Source organism: Egretta garzetta, unplaced genomic scaffold (assembly GCF_000687185.1).
Source record: "Egretta garzetta isolate BGI_Z169 unplaced genomic scaffold, ASM68718v1 scaffold46, whole genome shotgun sequence".
Classification (NCBI taxonomy): domain Eukaryota; kingdom Metazoa; phylum Chordata; class Aves; order Pelecaniformes; family Ardeidae; genus Egretta; species Egretta garzetta.
In genome coordinates, this window is record NW_009260268.1 from 4,505,635 (window position 1) to 4,522,730 (window position 17,096).

At 39.8% G+C, this 17,096-nt stretch overlaps 2 protein-coding genes across 8 annotated transcripts in view; one reads left to right on the top strand and one right to left on the bottom strand.

Annotated features, from left to right (window-relative positions):
* ANKRD37 (ankyrin repeat domain 37) overlaps positions 1-2,464 on the top strand; it is a 3,297-nt gene extending 833 nt beyond the window's left edge. Inside the window, 4 exon segments of the mRNA XM_035897731.1 lie at positions 165-381; positions 1,084-1,175; positions 1,696-1,917; positions 2,280-2,464. Coding sequence (XP_035753624.1) covers positions 165-381; positions 1,084-1,175; positions 1,696-1,917; positions 2,280-2,316 — 568 coding nt within the window. The 3' untranslated portion in view covers positions 2,317-2,464.
* A 390-nt stretch (positions 2,465-2,854) lies between these two features.
* Positions 2,855-17,090, bottom strand: UFSP2 (UFM1 specific peptidase 2). 7 transcript variants are annotated; one of them, XM_035897768.1, is made up of 12 exons: positions 15,939-17,090; positions 15,523-15,601; positions 13,520-13,700; positions 13,371-13,437; positions 12,887-13,041; positions 11,882-12,074; positions 10,264-10,410; positions 9,638-9,802; positions 8,456-8,580; positions 6,278-6,354; positions 4,620-4,744; positions 2,855-3,140 (listed from the first exon to the last, which is right to left on the bottom strand). In XM_035897768.1, exons 1-12 carry the CDS (start codon positions 15,939-15,941, stop codon positions 3,054-3,056), a joined length of 1,404 nt encoding a protein of 467 aa, XP_035753661.1. In that variant the 5' UTR covers positions 15,942-17,090; the 3' UTR covers positions 2,855-3,053. The 7 variants fall into 7 exon arrangements, 4 of the variants coding, with proteins under 4 accessions (XP_035753661.1, XP_035753660.1, XP_035753662.1 ...); XM_035897767.1 differs by having other exon boundaries at positions 2,915-3,140; positions 12,887-13,044; XR_004842461.1 differs by having other exon boundaries at positions 3,055-3,140; positions 3,686-4,744; positions 12,887-13,044.
* Between the last annotated feature and the right edge of the window lie 6 nt (positions 17,091-17,096).

Genomic DNA, 17,096 nt, shown 5'->3' on the forward strand with positions numbered 1-17,096 from the left:
CATGTCGGACGGTGTTTCTGGTTAAGAGAGGAAGAGCCCAAAGAAGCCATGCTTGGGTCGCTTTTTTGTAACAGGGCAGTCTCAAGGAACATAACGGTCCGATGATTTGCGAGGGGGGTGTTTTCTGCTGCCATGCAGCGTTCTTCAGCCTTGCTGTGGCTTAGACTGGCAATAACCCTGTGCTTCCCCCCGCCCCGCTCCCTGCCCCCGGTATCTTGTGTATTTTAGTCCGGCAGCTTCAGCCGCTTGTTTGAGGCAGGAACCGGTGTGAACGCACCTGCAGATGCCTTTGGTCAGTCTCCAGCTCACTTGGCTGCTTGTGGTGGTGAAGCTTTTCTCCTACTTTGGCAACTGCAGACAGGAGCAAATTTGAACCAACAGGTAAAAATACAGAAGTTGTGTTTCTCCCACTTTAATCTGGCACATCAGTAAATCCAATTTATATTACTTACATGTTTTCTAAGAGAAGTTTTATATGTGCAGTTGTATTGCATGAGGTATCTGGGGTGGCCTGTTTTAGAGTAATTTTATTCTAGCATGAACCAGAAATCCTATCTATCTATTAGCTATTTCATTTGCTACGTATAATGCCATTTTCACGCTGACAGTGCTGCATGCGACGTAAAAAACCCCCTTAATTCTCTTAGACAAATGAGTATTTTTCTTTCCTTTGAAAGTCTGCCTCTACTTCTAGTCAACATCAGGATTTTTCCTCTAGCTGCAAAGTTTAATTGGCTTATACCTCCGAGCTGGTAGCAGCAAGTTGTTGGTCACAGGGATCCCTGGCCAGTGCTGAAAGACGCTGGTAGGGAGCGTACAGAGTGTACGCCGTGTAAATAATCTTTTAGAAGGTAAAGGCTAAGCAATGAGTATTGCACGGCACAGTATTTCTACTTTGCTGTGATGAATACACTAAACATTTAATGGCTGTTACCGAGTACCCTTTACTAGCTGTATTCCCTTCCTCTCTCTCTCTCAACTCGCAACGAAGCGGTATGGAGAGTCACACTCCATATGCTGGAGAACAAAGTAGCGTCATTCCCCTTCCTTCAAATGACTGCTATATGTAAATTGTGTTTTTAGGATTGCCTTGGAGAAGCCCCGATTCACAAAGCAGCAAAAGCTGGGAGTTTGGAATGTCTTGCTCTCCTTGTTGCTGGTGATGCCAAAATTGAGTAAGTTGAGCTACATTTCGTCAGTTCAGTAACTGTCAGCTGACAACACAGTACTCTTTCCTGTTGGGAATGTGCACGTCAAGACTAAATATGGCACGACTGTAGTCGTAAGAGCAGAATGAAAAACTGCCATAAACACCAAAGTAGCATAGAGTGAATGCTGTTGTTTAGTTCCATGTTAAAGACCTCCATGGTGGCTGCTAAGAGAACATTCCCGATCAGACGTTCTCCTCATCAGTTTTCCATTCCAACTACAGCTGTGCTCACCTTCCTCTTGCCTTTCTGATAGGCTAAGCCCATCACAGTCAGGTGACGAATTTATTTTAAAGTAATTATCCCTTGTTGCATTTAATACCAGCCCTCTGTGTCAGCAGATCCCTGCGCTACCCCTGACAAGCCTTCTTGGTATTGATTCTTGGTAATTCTGTCTAAAGTTACCATCGATTTAATCTTGACCAGTGCTTGCTCCCAGTATGTATTCCAATTTAATCGAATGGTTATTGTTAATTCCGTGTTTCAGCCTGTGCAACAACAGTGGACAAACAGCAGCAGACCTCGCGCTGGCTTACGGCTTTCTGGAATGTGCCAAGTTCCTCACGACAGCGCAGCACACTCAGACAATGAAACTAAGAGGCCAGCCTGGCTGCTCGCTCAGCGACAAACCCGGCTCCCTGAGAGAGGATCCAGCTCCACAGAAACAAGCGAGTGAAACCGGCAGATCCATAAGCAGGAAGAGGAGAAGGTCAGATGGTGTGTAATACCATTGGCTTGCTACAATCCAGAGCATTTTTTCTTTTATGCTTTTGGCATCTAAGTAAATGTATTTGGTGTTAAGTATACAGCGGTTGGATTTAGAAGCCTGCTAGTACAGATCAACTTCCATAGGTATTTAAGGCTATGGTCTTGTAAAAAAATGGGTAGTGTATGGGGAATGCCACTGAAAAGGCTACTTTAACATGGGGGAAATAAAAAAAAGAAATGGTAGGTACTTCTAGTGAGGGAGTAGCTCACAAAGACAGCATCTTTACTAACAGCAGAGGTGTATCCTAATGTTTTGACTGCATGAGATACCAACTGACTTACTCTTGTTTGCTTGCATGACAGATGTTGTCTCCTAGCTGACAAGAGCAGCAGCTCATAATCCCAGAAAGAAATCAAGGGGAATCCGAAGTCTGAAGAAACACGACTGGACTATGCACTGAGCAGCCAGATGTCTACACTGGTACATTGTCTCCTTCTGAGAAGGAGGAAAGCTCGTTTATTTTTACTTCTTACAGAAGACTACTTTCTTTTTTCTGGAATAGTTGAATTCATACAGCGATGAATAAATGAGCATATAACAATTAATTTTCTCACATCTTTTTCTGTGTAAATATGAGAACAAAGTTCCTAAAATTCAGTACATATAGCCATTTGTCTCCCACTCCTCTTCTAAAATGCTGTTGCCGACAGTACCCAACAGCAAATGATGCCTTTGAATGGATTCATAGTGCGCAAGACAGCTGCCTATGTGCAACCAGAAATGTAGAGGACAGTTCGCCTTTTTGGCAAGAAAGAATTCCATAAAATAAAAGGATTGAGCATTTAATCTGTAAAGGTTTTAGCATAATAAAAATTGCTCTATAAACATAAAGTTGTCCTAGCCAAAAGAAAGGAGTACTGTTTACTTAATAAATGTATTTGTAAGAAATACAGTTCACAGCAGATAAATTCTTATCTTTAGAGGTTTCATTTAAAAAAAAAAAAATTAAATTACTCAACACATCTATTTCAACTGGGTTTTGATTGATGTAAAGCATTATTCTGATAAATAACAAGACAGTTCTATCTAGCTCAGCTCATATTCTGGCTTAGCATGTTCCAGCGTAAGAGCAGAATTTAAATAGTATTTGGTCGTTGAGGTAGGCACAGATTATAATAGGCGTCCTTGTTCCAAAACTCCGGGCCCTTCCATCCACACCAGCCCTGTCCAAGAAAAAGCAAGACTGTTTAAATCTACTATGCATTCTGGTTTTCTTATCTACTACTACTGGATCTGTTTTGTTTCACTAATTTTAATCTAAGCTCTATGAATTCTTTTGAAACTTAATAGAATGCAATGACGCACAGTTTTCGGAAAGTTCTGTACGTGCCTGAAACACGTTAATGGAAAACACTTTACAGAGTCTCTCTGTCCCCTGTCCTCCCTCCCCACCCCAGCTCAGTTCCTAAAAAGTAGCATCTTCCATCTTCCTCCCTCCCTCCCCGCTTCCCACCACCTTCTGCTGCTACAGAGAGACGAACAGTATTCTGAAACTCTACCATTGTCACAGTTTCCATTTCTTGTCTTGAGGAATTCCTTGCCTTCTTTGGTAACAGCTGCCATTTCAAAGCCAAACAGAGCCTTTAACACCAGAAGGTGTGCTGTTGATGATGATTTAGCAGAAAAAACAGTCTAACAAAGCTCTCAAGTTTGCAGAGTACCACATACTTATACGAGGTGTTCTCGAAGAAAAGAGCTACAAACTTACAGCCCACCTCAGTTCCTCCCCTGCCCTGCCGCTTTCAATGACGAGAAGAGGGGCTTCTGCATGTATTTCATCCCGCTGGACCCCTCCTGAACAGCTTGGAGCTGTGACAGGCTCAGGTTCTGCATGTTCTTCGGAAATTGTTTCTGTACTGATTTCAGGCTTTGATCATCAGGGGGCTAGCAACATGTTTCTTCAACAGCTTTTCTAGTTGGACCCAACCCAAGGGTATTAAAGAAAGATACGAAATAGAAGTTGCTATTCACAACCTCTTAGGAAGAACAGAAAAGAAATGGACTACTTAACACCTATAGGATGATTTAGCCACTTTCACAGTTCTAAGTTTCTGACACTATTTGTAACGTGCTACGTCATCCCTTTTAGTAGTTTTAAATACACAAATAACATTACATACCCTTTAGTTCTTTAACAATTTTCCCAGATTTTCAAAGCAGCTCAGTACCTCCCCTTTAAACTTAGTTCAAGGCCTGATCTGAGAATGCCTAGTGTTGGATTTTTTTAATTTTTAAAATTTTAAATAAATGGTTATCTTCTCTGCTTCAGCAACAGCATTTTACAGGCTGAACAGATTTTTCTGTTCCATTCAACATACCAAGGCATTTATTGTATATACTACTGGGTAAGAGGAGAGACGGTTTCATTCAGAGCAAGTAAAGAACATTTCTTTGTACTCCGATAACTATATGTAGTTGCTGACCCACTGGATCTTCTCCAAAGACACTAAGTTTCAGAAACTAACAGTAAGTAGCATATATGCGGGTTAACTGGGAACAGCACTTCCTCCGTAAGGAACGGAGAAGCCATAGAATGGCCAGTTTGTATTTGGCTGTACATTGTTTGTTTAATGCCAATATATATGTGTATACATACACATGTGTGTCTGTGTGTATATATATGCATATGTATCAAGCCTCACCTTTTCCAAAATCACATGCAGATCTTCTCCTCCAGTGTAATGCGGGTCAAGAATCAAATATTTTATGTGCCCTGTAATCTCATTCCAAGCCACTCCTAATATCGTGTGAGCCAAAACACCTCCACCTAAAATAGGAGCAATGCAAATCACTAAAAACTTTTCACTGAGATTGGCTAAATGTGCAAGCCTAAAATAAAAGTACATCAACACTTCCTATTGACAGATCAGCTTGGTTATCAAAACGATTCTGCAGCTGTCCTGCCTAAGATTCTTCACATTATGAAACATCATATCTTTACACCAACCAGGGAAGGTCACTTCTCTCACTTTACTTACTACAACTAGAGAATTTACTTTCCAAATTTCTTCCAAGTCATCAAGGTGGGTTAGATCCGCAGCACTTCCACCAGATGAAGTCAAGAACATTTCAACCATCTGTTTCGCTCACTTTTTCTTTAAGGAAATTTAATTGTAGAAAAGGAATCTGGAAAACTTGCCAGTTGTGAAAGGACTAAAATTAGAACAGAAATCAGAATTTCTGCGTAAGGGTTATCTGCTGTTTTCTATTAAGTTCCATCAACAGAGATTGGGGGCGGAGAAGCAATATCTGACTGCCCCTTCTCCAGCCTGCAAAGAGGGAAAGGGGACATTTTAATGCGCTAGCCACAGGTCGATGGCGGTGCGTTTCTTTCAGATAGCGTGAGGAGTTTACGTCCTTGGGGTGCTACAGTAACGACTCTGCACGACAGACAGGAATTGCAAAAATCCCAAGAGAACACAGGCAAAAAACCCCCCACAAACCCAAACTCACCCCCAAAAGCCAACTTCTGTCCCCCTGACGACACCAAACACTAAATCAATCCACAAGAGAGCATTACAGGGAAGGGTAAGTTACAGGCTAAAAGATTTTTCAGTAGAGGATTCTAAATTCTTGAAATTCAGACAAGAAGGCTGCTGAAAGGCCAAGAGTATTTCATACCGAAATCTGGACTTCTGGCACCTCTAGTTTGAGAGAGTAACTCTATGGAGTGCCAAATATGCCAATATTTATGCAAATATGAATTGCAAAATTTGCCAAAATTAACATTTTATTAAAGCTGAAATGATACTTTCAGCGTTCTTTTCTAAATTTTTCTAAGATACTTTTTTCTAAATATTTTCTAAACCACAGCTGTCTTGGAAATAGCTCAATTAAAGTTACGGCGTTGTTACAAGTGGCATTTCTTATGTTACCAACATTTCAGATTATTAAAACTGGTCTTAAAAAGAATTTGGATAATACTATTCTCTTCAAAGGTAGATAAACACTACTCTTCTGTGATGGGAAGTTTTGGGGCACTCTATGAACCTCTGCTCCGCTAGAGAGCACAAGTCAGCTCTCAAATTCTGACTTTACCAGCAGTTTTTAAGAACACCATTAGGATTGGCTTTTGTTACCAAGTTTAATACTGAGCTTGGGAGAAATACTGAGTGAAAAGATACCAGTCAGACTAAACTGTATTGTTTTCCAGGCTCCCTTGGGAAAAGCGCAATTTTTAATTAATCTAGAGTTTTGATTAATTCTTGTACAGTAAACTGAACAAGTTCTAACCGAAATGAAATTCAGCACAGGGAGGCCATGCACTTCCATTGGCATCCTTTGACACTCGAGCACTTACCAATCATAACTGGAGTTCCTTCCGTCTTGAAATGATTAGCAAGCTCTCTTCCCTGCAACGCTAGTTCAGAACCCTGGCTAGGTAAGAAAAACAGCAATAGATTTGTCCTCCTCACGAGGCTTAATTATCTAATTATCCATTATACTCGTTAACCGCATAGGTAACTGATTAGAAAGCAGCTCAGAGTTTTTCCATGTAAACATCCCGGGACAACCGGGAAAAACTGTTTAATACAACTTACAGATTCCAGCTGGAGCAATGAAAATGCTGTGAGCCCAGCTGCCCCTGGAGCACCTGGAATCACCCAGGTTCTGTAAGGTGCCAGTGGCTTGTCTCCCACAGCAGGGACAGCTCCAGTAGCTCCCCCCAGCTGGCTGAAAAACAGACTAGCTGTATCTGTCAGCAAGGGGGACCCTGAAGTAACAGAACTTCATCACAAACATAACAAAAATAAAGTGTTTGTAATGACGTCTCTTAAGAGAGGTTTCCACTGCCAGTGCACGAGCAATCACAGTACTCAAACCCAAGCTGGCTTTAAAAAAACCCCTGAATCTCAAATAACATCAGTAAACTGCTCAAAGCAACACTGAACTTAGCCTTGCCATCATCTCCCTGCTTTCCTTTTCAACTGTGGGGACCAGCCACGGACAAGAGAAGCCTACGTGGACAAGAAAGGCACGCACACACAGTATGTGTACGTACTCCAGGATTCAGAGCCGAAGACACATGTCTGACAGAGGCTCATATTCCCCTTCGAAAACTGACGGTACTCCCAAAAGTGGTGACAGAAGCTAGGCATGGAAATTAATACGGATATTTTTAATATCTTTACGTTTCTTCATATAGTGGTTAACCTTTTAAAACCCCACAGAAAGCCTGTGTGCCTGCTTCTCAAGTTACTGGAGAGATGGACTAGATGCAGACAGAATACAAGACTGGAACTCTGGGAAACGGTGCGTTTACAATAATGGATTCAGTGCTAGCGCTGCTGGTGCGGCTGTGAAGTCTTATTTTCATGAAGAGTTAAGAGGTGCTAGCTGGAAATAAGCCCAAGACAAAAATGCTATCCACTGCCAGTGACCAGCTGAAAAAGATGCACGACACTTCTTCTCAGCCTGGCAGTGATGTTGGCTTTTCATAATCCTGGAAAACACTGGTGCTCCCTTGTAGCAGCACAATGAGCGATTCTACCCAGTTCACAAAGGAATCTGTTCGATATTCTTAGGTGCAGGAATAAAAACCTTCATACTGGCAAGGCCTGTCACAGCTGCTATAAGTAATAGGTGGACCATCTGCAAATATAAGCTCTGGAACAAATATGATTAAAATTGGCTATATAAAGCTTTACAAACTATTGAAGAACTGTACTATTTTCCTACCGTTAAGAATCACCATCACCATGGTCACATGCTCTTTTAGAACATCCACAGTAGAATTTAGTCTAAATAAACATAACTCATGAGTAATATTTTTTTTGACTAGCATTTTCATACACGCTAAATTAGTAGATATTCTTTATTTCATTATTGCATTTATCACAAAATGTTCAGGGATTTGATAGTCTGCTTAGTGCTTCCTAAATGGTAAAAATCCAGTAATTTTACTTCTGATAAGTCCTGAACATTATTCTTTTTCTCCCAAACATAACTGTAGGGGTCTTTATCATGTATGAAAGCACTGGACTGTCAGAATGGAAACAAACCCATTGTCTTATCTGTCACACAAATCCAGAAAAAGAGAACGCTACTTCCAGGCTGCTCAGCAATTTGCCTCAACCCTGAACTGATGGGTTAGCTCTGTGGATGAAGTAGTAATTTACTATCAGTGTGCATTCGGTTCATGATGACCGCCAGGCTGTGCGCCTGCTTCAAAAATTATGTTTGTGGTGCGCAGGAATAGGCTGAATCCCACATCAGTTTGTGTACTGTTCAGCAATTTACAGCAACTGAAAACTGGAACCCCGAGCCCACAAGAAGTTTAGCAATATCGCCATTTGTCAGCACTTACCTCAGCACAACCAAAGGCAGGGATACAGGCTTTATGAACATGGAACTCTTAAAAGATTTATTAACTCCTTGATAATCCCTATTATCCCATGTATTTTAATGGTAATTTGCATTTAAAGGCATTCAGTCCTTTTAATAATTACCGAGCTAATAAAGAGATACTGATTCTTACCTGACAAATAATATTTTTGATGTTATTCCAAAAAGCTGATTCAAAACAAGCTGTACCTCGATTGAACCGATCCACTGCCGTGACCCAACAAATGCTGCAGGTTTGTCTCCAGCATCAACCAGTGCCTTTGCAACATCATGATGAAGAAGAAAAATAAACATCAACAACATATAGTAGGCAACTCTACCACTTTTGGTGAACAAAGTTAGTTTTTATATATATATATGTGGGAACACGTTTTGAACCGAGCTGGTCAAAAGCAGTCGAACAGATACTGAATTCATTCCTTGCGGTTTTGTTTTGGAAATGTGACTGGGACGCTAACACAGGCAGTGCCTATAAGCACAGAATATAGCCCCAGGTCCACAGGCAGACTTCACACCGGAGTGGTGAGCACTGCTTTTAGGTTTATGTGTGGACTGAGAAATGTTCAGGAAATGGAGTTTTAACTTTGGTGCTTCACATCCCTGGTAGGTATGATGAAAGTTGTTTTATGGACTGAATCACACTTCGCTAAAAATGTTCAGTAAATAAATACAATGCAAAGAACTATTTTTAGAAGACAGAAGGTAATTGCGGTATTTCTTGCTAGGCATACAATATTAGCTACCCAAGCCTACGGTTTTCCTTCAGTGCCGTTAGCAGAGACAAACGTATTCAGGTATGCATTTGAATCCACAGTAGAAAAAGAAATGAAGCAGAGTTCAAAAAACAGGAAAAGCCCACTACTGTCACAGGCAAAGAAGCAAAAGAAAGCAGTAAATCAAAGCATAGCATCTGGGGAGTAATCCAGCTGTCACTGAATACAAAAGGCAGTTTTAAAAGCCGTTTCAATATGACTCACTGGGTTCTTTGTTTTCTTTCCTTTGACAAAACCAGTGAGAATGTCATAATCTGAGCTTCTAACAGAAAATTAATCCAAGGAAATATTTAGAAGACTATTTTAATGAGTCTTATTTGTACAGATAATGTCACCCACTGCTGATAAACATTTGGAGACAGATCTCCTATAATAAAACTTGTTAAAAATAAACTGAGCTATAGTAGCTCTGAATTATTAAGAGATAAATTAAAAATATCACACAAACAAAACATATGACTTAAGATATTTGAAAAATAATCTATGCAAACTTTTCTAGACAAATATGCATAAAAGAATTAATCTGCTTAAATGTTCTGTACCTGTTGAATTTCCTTGTGTGTTGGTATAGGTGTATCGATGTAACCTTGGTGCTTGAACCAGGAACAGATTGTCTGCAAAGACCGATAGGCACAGCCCCAGCCGCTGTCATCGAACCGATCCTGCATGTAGTGGTGATAACTATATACACCGTGTACTAAATAAACCTGCACAGAAAGAGATAATACAAATGAATCTGATCACACTTGCATCAATCTTCAGAGAAGTCATATGCCTCTGTCACTTGCACCGTAAAAGCTTTCAGCTGGGGATCGCAAATCTTTGGAAGAATTGAAGGTTTGTTACTCACACACAATTATTCCCCCTGTTTTTGTCTCCTGAACATCTCAGTTCGTAGTTTTAGTTTCTTGCCCTGGTTTTGAGAAACTTTTAAAATACATGCTAAAAATGTGTACATTCTTTTCCAAGAAAATGCAATTTCTTTAGGACAAATGTAGCTAAAGGAATGCCATGTTGTGCAGCGAAGCCCTTTTGCTTAAAAGGCCCAGTCTGTCCTTTCACTCTCTCTCTCTCGTCTACACAATATTGACTGTCTAAATTACTTTCAACAACAAATCTCCAGAAAAATATAAAATCCTTTCTAACAAATGTTTCCATTGAAACTTACCATACCGGACTCTGTACCAGGTGAATTAAGATGTAAATGTGGATTTCTGAGATATCCATCTTTGTACGGTTCATCTGGAAAATGATAAGCATTTGCTCTCTTGAAATATGGTCTGTCGCAAGGCAGGTTGAATAACCCATGTAATTCCTATGTGCAAATTAGAATAAAGAGGACAATTCAAATTTTGGATTAAGAGAAACACCACTTTGTAAGTAAGAAGAGAGACACGAGCAATTCTAAGAGCAGAGTTCAGTAAATTTAATTAAGCACATTTTAGCATATTACTATTCAGCGGGTATGTTTACTGCTAGATCTCACCTCTCATTGGAAGCTCATGGAAGGTTACCTTCTATCCTAAAGGGCCCACCCACTACTTTACACAGATCCTGTTACACACCACCTGCTGCCGAGGGCATCATGCGTGACAAGTGTCTTACGCAAGTATGGTAAAATACACCGTAACAGAAAAGTATTAGTTTTACCTATGTAGTAGTGTAGTAACGTAGATATACACACTCTGAATTATAATCTTAACTAGTATTGAAGACATACAAATACTACATAAATAAATCTCTCTAAATCTCTTAAGCACTGTTTACAAACAGCAGCCACATTTAAAGAGATACACTGTCTTATTTGACCGGGTTTAAGAGTGAAAGGAATGATGAGATCGTCTAGGATAATGTGTGTAACACAGGTAATAATAATAAAATAATAATTTTACGCAGACGGCCCAACACCGGACCCAACTACATTAGCTACAGTAATGCTTAGCAATCAATAGGTAAAAGTGAACAGCAGACAGCGAGCAGGAAAGCCTTCTGTGCCACCAACGCCCGAGGCCTCTGCAAATGCAAGGAACAGATGAGGTTTCATATACCCAAGTAATGCTTCACACGGACTAAGAAAAAGAAAAATCCCCACGGCTTCTACACCTCTAAGGCAGTAGAAGATCCTTTCCTCACTCTCAGTACGTGCAAACTGTGTGACCTGAACTGGGATCTCCCAGGTACACATCTCAATCTGAAAGCACTGCCACATCAGAACATTTTTCCTTTTTTCTAGATGCACCAAGGCAGAAGGCAAAAAACAAACAAACAAAAGCTAGCTAAGGCTGGTCAGCTGTGAGCCACAAAAAGCAGCTCCCCCAAGCAAACAAACAAAAAACCCAACAACACATAACCCAAAGAAAGAAACCAAAATAAACAAAAAAAACCCCAACCCTAGCCCTTTCAGAACACCTGTTAAAGCCTGAAAATAATAACACGCTACAAGTAATCTGATATTCTACCATGGAAGTGGAGAAAATCAAAGAACACAGTACCAGAAGTATAATTTAGATAAAACCTACCTAAAACAAATCCTATGTAGTTTTAAAGTTTCTATTGTTTCCTTATGAAAATGAGATCTGGTACATTTTATAAAATAACTTCCAATAAAACAAGCTTCCACATTCAGTATACTGCTTCAGTTATAATAAAAATAAAGAAACAGCAGTATCTGTTAGTATTTATTCTATGTTGGCTAAACTAAAAGGTTTACCACTGCTTCAGTTACAATAATAATAATAAAAACAAAATTTAAAAAAACAGGTTCTGTTAGTATTTGTTGGCTTTACCTTTCTGTAACTTTCCAATTGATCATCTGAAATACCTGTAGGATACGAGATTGTTACAAGATTATTTTTTCCTGGTAACATGAAATGAAATTGTTCTGGTACAACAATTGATGTTCCCTTCATATATTTCATGATACATCTTTCCATGTCAGCTAATTGCCTGTGAATTGCTTTCACTAGGAGATTTTGTACCCTGCAAAGTAAAAGGGAGAATATTTAAGAAGTGATGGTGATCATTTTCTCTCACAGCTCTGACAGTTATACAGTTCTTAGATGCATATTTGCACCTACTCTGATGAACTTACTACTTCCATGCTTCCACTCCCACAGCGAAAGACAGAACCTCGCTGTGCTTTACTCAAAGCACATCTACGTACAGAAACTACTCCCTAAGTGATTCAACCCTCCGAAGTGCAGGTACCCTGCTCTGCTACCAGAAACACAACCATTATGAGCATTGGCCAAAATAAAAGTTACATATATGACTATATGGGGGGGTTTTTTTGCATTTCATCCACCCCATTTGGCATCCTTCAGACTCAAATCCTATGGAAAAAATGCAAGGAAAAAAATACAGAGCAAGACTCTAATGTTTTCCACCTTCACCTACCCAGCTGCAGCCCCTAACGTAGTACTGAGATTACACAGACTCATCAAATACACTCCAACTCTCACTTTTATGCACACTCACATACTTAAAGAATTTTTAGAACATTTTCCTGACTCTCTCAATTCCTTACTAAGCAATGGTTACGAGTTATCAAATCTATCAGACGCTGATAGACTAAATTTTCTGTAGACAGAAAAAGGATTGTGTCTCAAGATTATTAAAGCTAACAGCTGTTTACAGGAGCTTTTATTACTTACACAGTTAAATTCCATTACAAAAATACTACGTGCTACTTCATTAAACTGATTAATGATACGATATGATAGCTTTACTTCATTATTTCGAGAAAAAGCAGAAGTGAAGCTGAAGAATTACAAGTTTGGGATAACACTTACTTTCCCCATGTTTCTTCTGGAGAAACAGATACAACAACATCAACGGGTAATGTCATATTAATGTAGTGGTGCTCCTTATTTTCCCTTTCAATGACTGGAGCCAAAGCAGCTAACGAAGACGTCATTTCCAACATGAGGTCTATATTGACTATCTGCTGCTAAAGAGAATAAAGACACCAATAGTACATCTCCAACAACACATGCACCAAGAAGGCAAGAGTAAGATTGTATATATTTGTTATCAGACTCAGTAATGAAATAATTGCATTTAAAAAAAAGCTAGCAATGTTAAAGACAAACTTCTACGTGCTGATCGACTGTAGATGGATCTCTGCATTCACGCCCAGTCTCAATGGCTTTAGAAGGATTCTTTTAAGTCACGCCAATGTCTATTTGTGTACAGCAAAGCCTACAGAGGGCAGATCTAAACATTTTTAAATGACAGGTTGTCTGATATAATTTATTAGCATGGTGAGACACATACCGTATCTTGTAACTTTTTATCCTTTTTTTTGCCAAGCTTTCGTTTGGTCTCATCATCTTGATCAAACCTGAAGTATTAACAGAAAAATAAATTTCTATAATATGAAATTAATCTATTAAAAAAATATAATTATTTTTAAATATACTCACTGTATAAATCGTCTTATCTCCTTACAAGCAGAATCATCAGTCAGCTCTGGAACAGTGTTCGTACCATTGTTAGGCCACACATAGACTGAACTGTGGCAAATTCTTAATACGAGAACATCTGAGGACAGTTTGTTTGCAAGATCACTGAAAACATATCCTAAGGCCTTTTTTGTTGACGCCTCTGAAACACAATGAGGATACAATTAGCCTAGAAAATTCCCTCACTTTTGTTATAGCTGCTGGGCATACGTTTTAAAAAAAATTGGCGTGCTTTGACTTGGAATAAAAACAGAAGTGCTGTTATGATCATGAAAATGGCTATGTAAACAAAAAATGAGGTAAGAGTTCACTTAGCAGGTCTGTCTCAAACATTCATACTCATACCTGCCTGAACAAAAGTGAAATATGAAGAGCTGAATGAATTACAGAAGAATAACCTACACAGTAGTCAATTCTCACATTGGTAACTCTTAACCAAGCCTATGGTTGCAAAGGAACTTCTACGCACAAACTTCTACATATGGTTGTATTTAGTCTTTCGAGTAAATACTGGAAAGATTCAGAGTCACATGTTTTTGACTTCATAGCATTATCCAGAAATACAACCCAAAACCATACTAATTTTTTGGGAAAGCAGGGCCTATACGCTAGCTGCAGACCAAATTTTGGCCAATGTACACCTGTAACCGTAAGCCACACCCTGGTCAGCCTGAATCTTTATTACTGGTATAGATGTCTGTCTTTCAGAGCTTGACTTGACTTTTTAAGTTTCATCCTGAACAGATACTGGATATGACAGGGCAACTTTTGCACATTACCAGCACTGTTTTCCTCACTGAGGAGATTAACAGCCATTACTTAAAATGCAACAAGCTATACAAAGCCTTATAAGCTATCAAAGACTACGCTGAACTGTATTTCTTAACTTCAATTTGGCCACTATTAGTTGATTTCTGCACTAGAAGTCTATAAAAGCTACAGTATTAGAAAAATTAAACAAACCCCAACATAATTAGCTAAATCTCCTCCAAAAGAAAAATCTCACTGCCTACAGCAGAGTGGTCTGCCATATTCACATACTATTTCTCTGTAGACTATTATGCTGCACTTGGACAATCTCAGTTTCACTCTGCTTCACGGTGGTTAAAATGAAATACACTGTAAAAAAAGCCAGATAAATAGCCTTTCTCTGAGGATGCAATTCACAAAAAGTTGCTGTGTGCAATGCCAACCTATTTGACACTTTCTGTTCCACCTCATGAACTGAAATGAGCCCAAGTTCCTTCTCAAGGTTCACTAGCACTGAATTCGGAGTTTCCAGCAAAGACACATCCTTTTAAAACACAGAACGAGCTACAGCTGAGCTAGAGACACCTTCCTTCTGCACTCTGCCCTATGATAGCTCAACCGCCACTTGTAGCTTTGAGCAGACTTTCTGAAGTCAATGTCACGATACTGTAAGAATGTGGGACTAGAAGAGCCTCTTCACACCGTATGGTCTAGTCCCAATTCCACAGGGAACTGCAGTAGCCAATCCCACCCAAATTCAGTAGAGTAACTAGTTAGCTTGTTCATCTTCTCCGTTTCTCTAGAGAGACTGGACCACAGTCTCAAAACTGTATTATTAATATAATCCTGTTATAATGAGTTAATTTTCATCACTATTCTCTGTTTGCTTGGAATTTCAGGGTCAACTTTAGATTGAAACTGAAAAGTGATCCCAATACTATATCCCTAAGTAGGAAAAATATGTGAATATAATTACCTAAAAATGGCAACTTAAACTTTACTTCAAATCAAAACAAAACACATACAATTGAAAAAGACTGTCAGAAAATTAATGGGGATAAAGAATAACATTTTTTGTACTTCGTATTTACAGGTTAGGGAAGAAGCACTTAACATCGGATGAAACACCAAGAAAATAAACATCAGAGCTAGTTAATTAACATTTATATAAATAACCTTTTATTAAGCAATCTATTATAGTCTTACAGACACACCATCAGTAGTTGCTAGCTGAAATGCAAGATCCAAGCCTCCTCTTATTCTAAAGAGTATGTCCATAGCTTCTAGAATTACCTAAGGAGAAAAGAGGCAATGAAAACAAATAGTTATTTCAATATGCTTTCTCTCAAGTTAAAATTGACTGTTATTATGCCACAGTGTGCGAGCACACCGGTAATTACTGCAGCTGCAGCAGGGTATGAAAGGCCAGTGAATAAACTGGGAACTGAGCAGCGCAGCAGCACACAGTCGCCAGAATCAGTACCTCAATTACATGAGTGCTGCTACAAACAGTCCTTAAAATACATTTCCTACCAAAACAGGGTCAGTACCTCAATTATATGAGTGCTGCTACAGTCCTTAAAATACATTTCCTACCAAAACAGGAAAGACTTGAGTTCTATAATTTTACCATTTAGAAATATCTTGGGCAAAATGTCATTGTTTCTTGTTGTTTCAATCCAAATGTTGTGTTTTTCTTATGAGTCCTGTCCAGTTCAAGTAAACCAAGTGCTGCAAGTGAGTTTCAGGTTTGACAGAAGAGCTGCTTATGCCGGCACAGAAACCACCCAGCTGCTTCTTTCCCCCTCCCAAGTCCCTGCTCTGTGTCCCCACAACTGCTCCTTGCAGACATTTTAACATGAACTTCATCAGGGTAAACCACCCTTTTATTGAGAGAAGGCTTCTGCAGCCAGATCAATTCCCAGCCAAGTTCAACATATCGCTACAAAAACAGTCGTGCCAGGACAGAGAGGAACATCAGGTGAAAGCCCAGAAGAGCGTGGGTATTGCTCAATCCAACAGTCAAAAAAAGAAATGCTTCATGGCCTTAATTGCTCTAAAAAAACCCCACCAGACACCTGAAAGAATAATTACACTAAGACCCTTTGGAAAGACGTATCGCATAACTGTTTGCTGACAAAGTATGGGAAACTTCCAAGTGCAATGCTGTCACTATTCATGAAATAAAAGAATCAAAACATAGGACTAATATTCTTTCCATTAAAAACATTCTAAGCAGAAATATATAAAAAGATACGCATGCCTGATGGAAATGTAAGCATCTACGCTTTTAGCTTTGGACAAATGGCTTTTGGGTTTCCATACTTCTGGAGTGCCACAGTTTACTCCACAGCCCCCCAAAAGGCAAGATTGCAATGTCTAATGTTTTGGTTCCTGAAGCATAATCCTGAGCTACTTTAGATAAGAGTTATCTACGTCAAAAAGGCCTTGGAGCATGGGATGCACAAGCGCCAGCACGTGAAAAGAAGTTTGCCCAGCGCTGATGTGAAAGATGTTTTTTATTTGAATCGTTACAAGGCAAGAATGATGTTCACGCAGGAAAAGCAGGGCTCTGCGGAAGGAGTGAAGAGAGGACTGGGCCTTTTGACAGCGGCTCATCACGGGCGATGAGGTCTTCCGACAGACCGCTGACAGAACCCACGCGGGCCGGGACACCCCTCCGGGGCCCCCCGGGTCAGGCTGCTGCTACCAGGGGCGGACGAAGGGGCAGCGCGGGAGGTGCCAGCGCCCCGGGCCCTGCAGAAAGGGCCTCGTCCCCCGAGGGGCC

Coding starts and splice junctions, on each gene's coding strand:
- UFSP2 (XM_035897767.1), bottom strand. Junction 10,411..11,881: donor AATTGGAAAGTTACAGAAAG/GTAAAGCCAACA, acceptor ATTTGCACATAG/GAATTACATGGGTTATTCAA. Junction 6,355..8,455: donor TCAAAAATATTATTTGTCAG/GTAAGAATCAGT, acceptor TTTCTTACCTAG/CCAGGGTTCTGAACTAGCGT.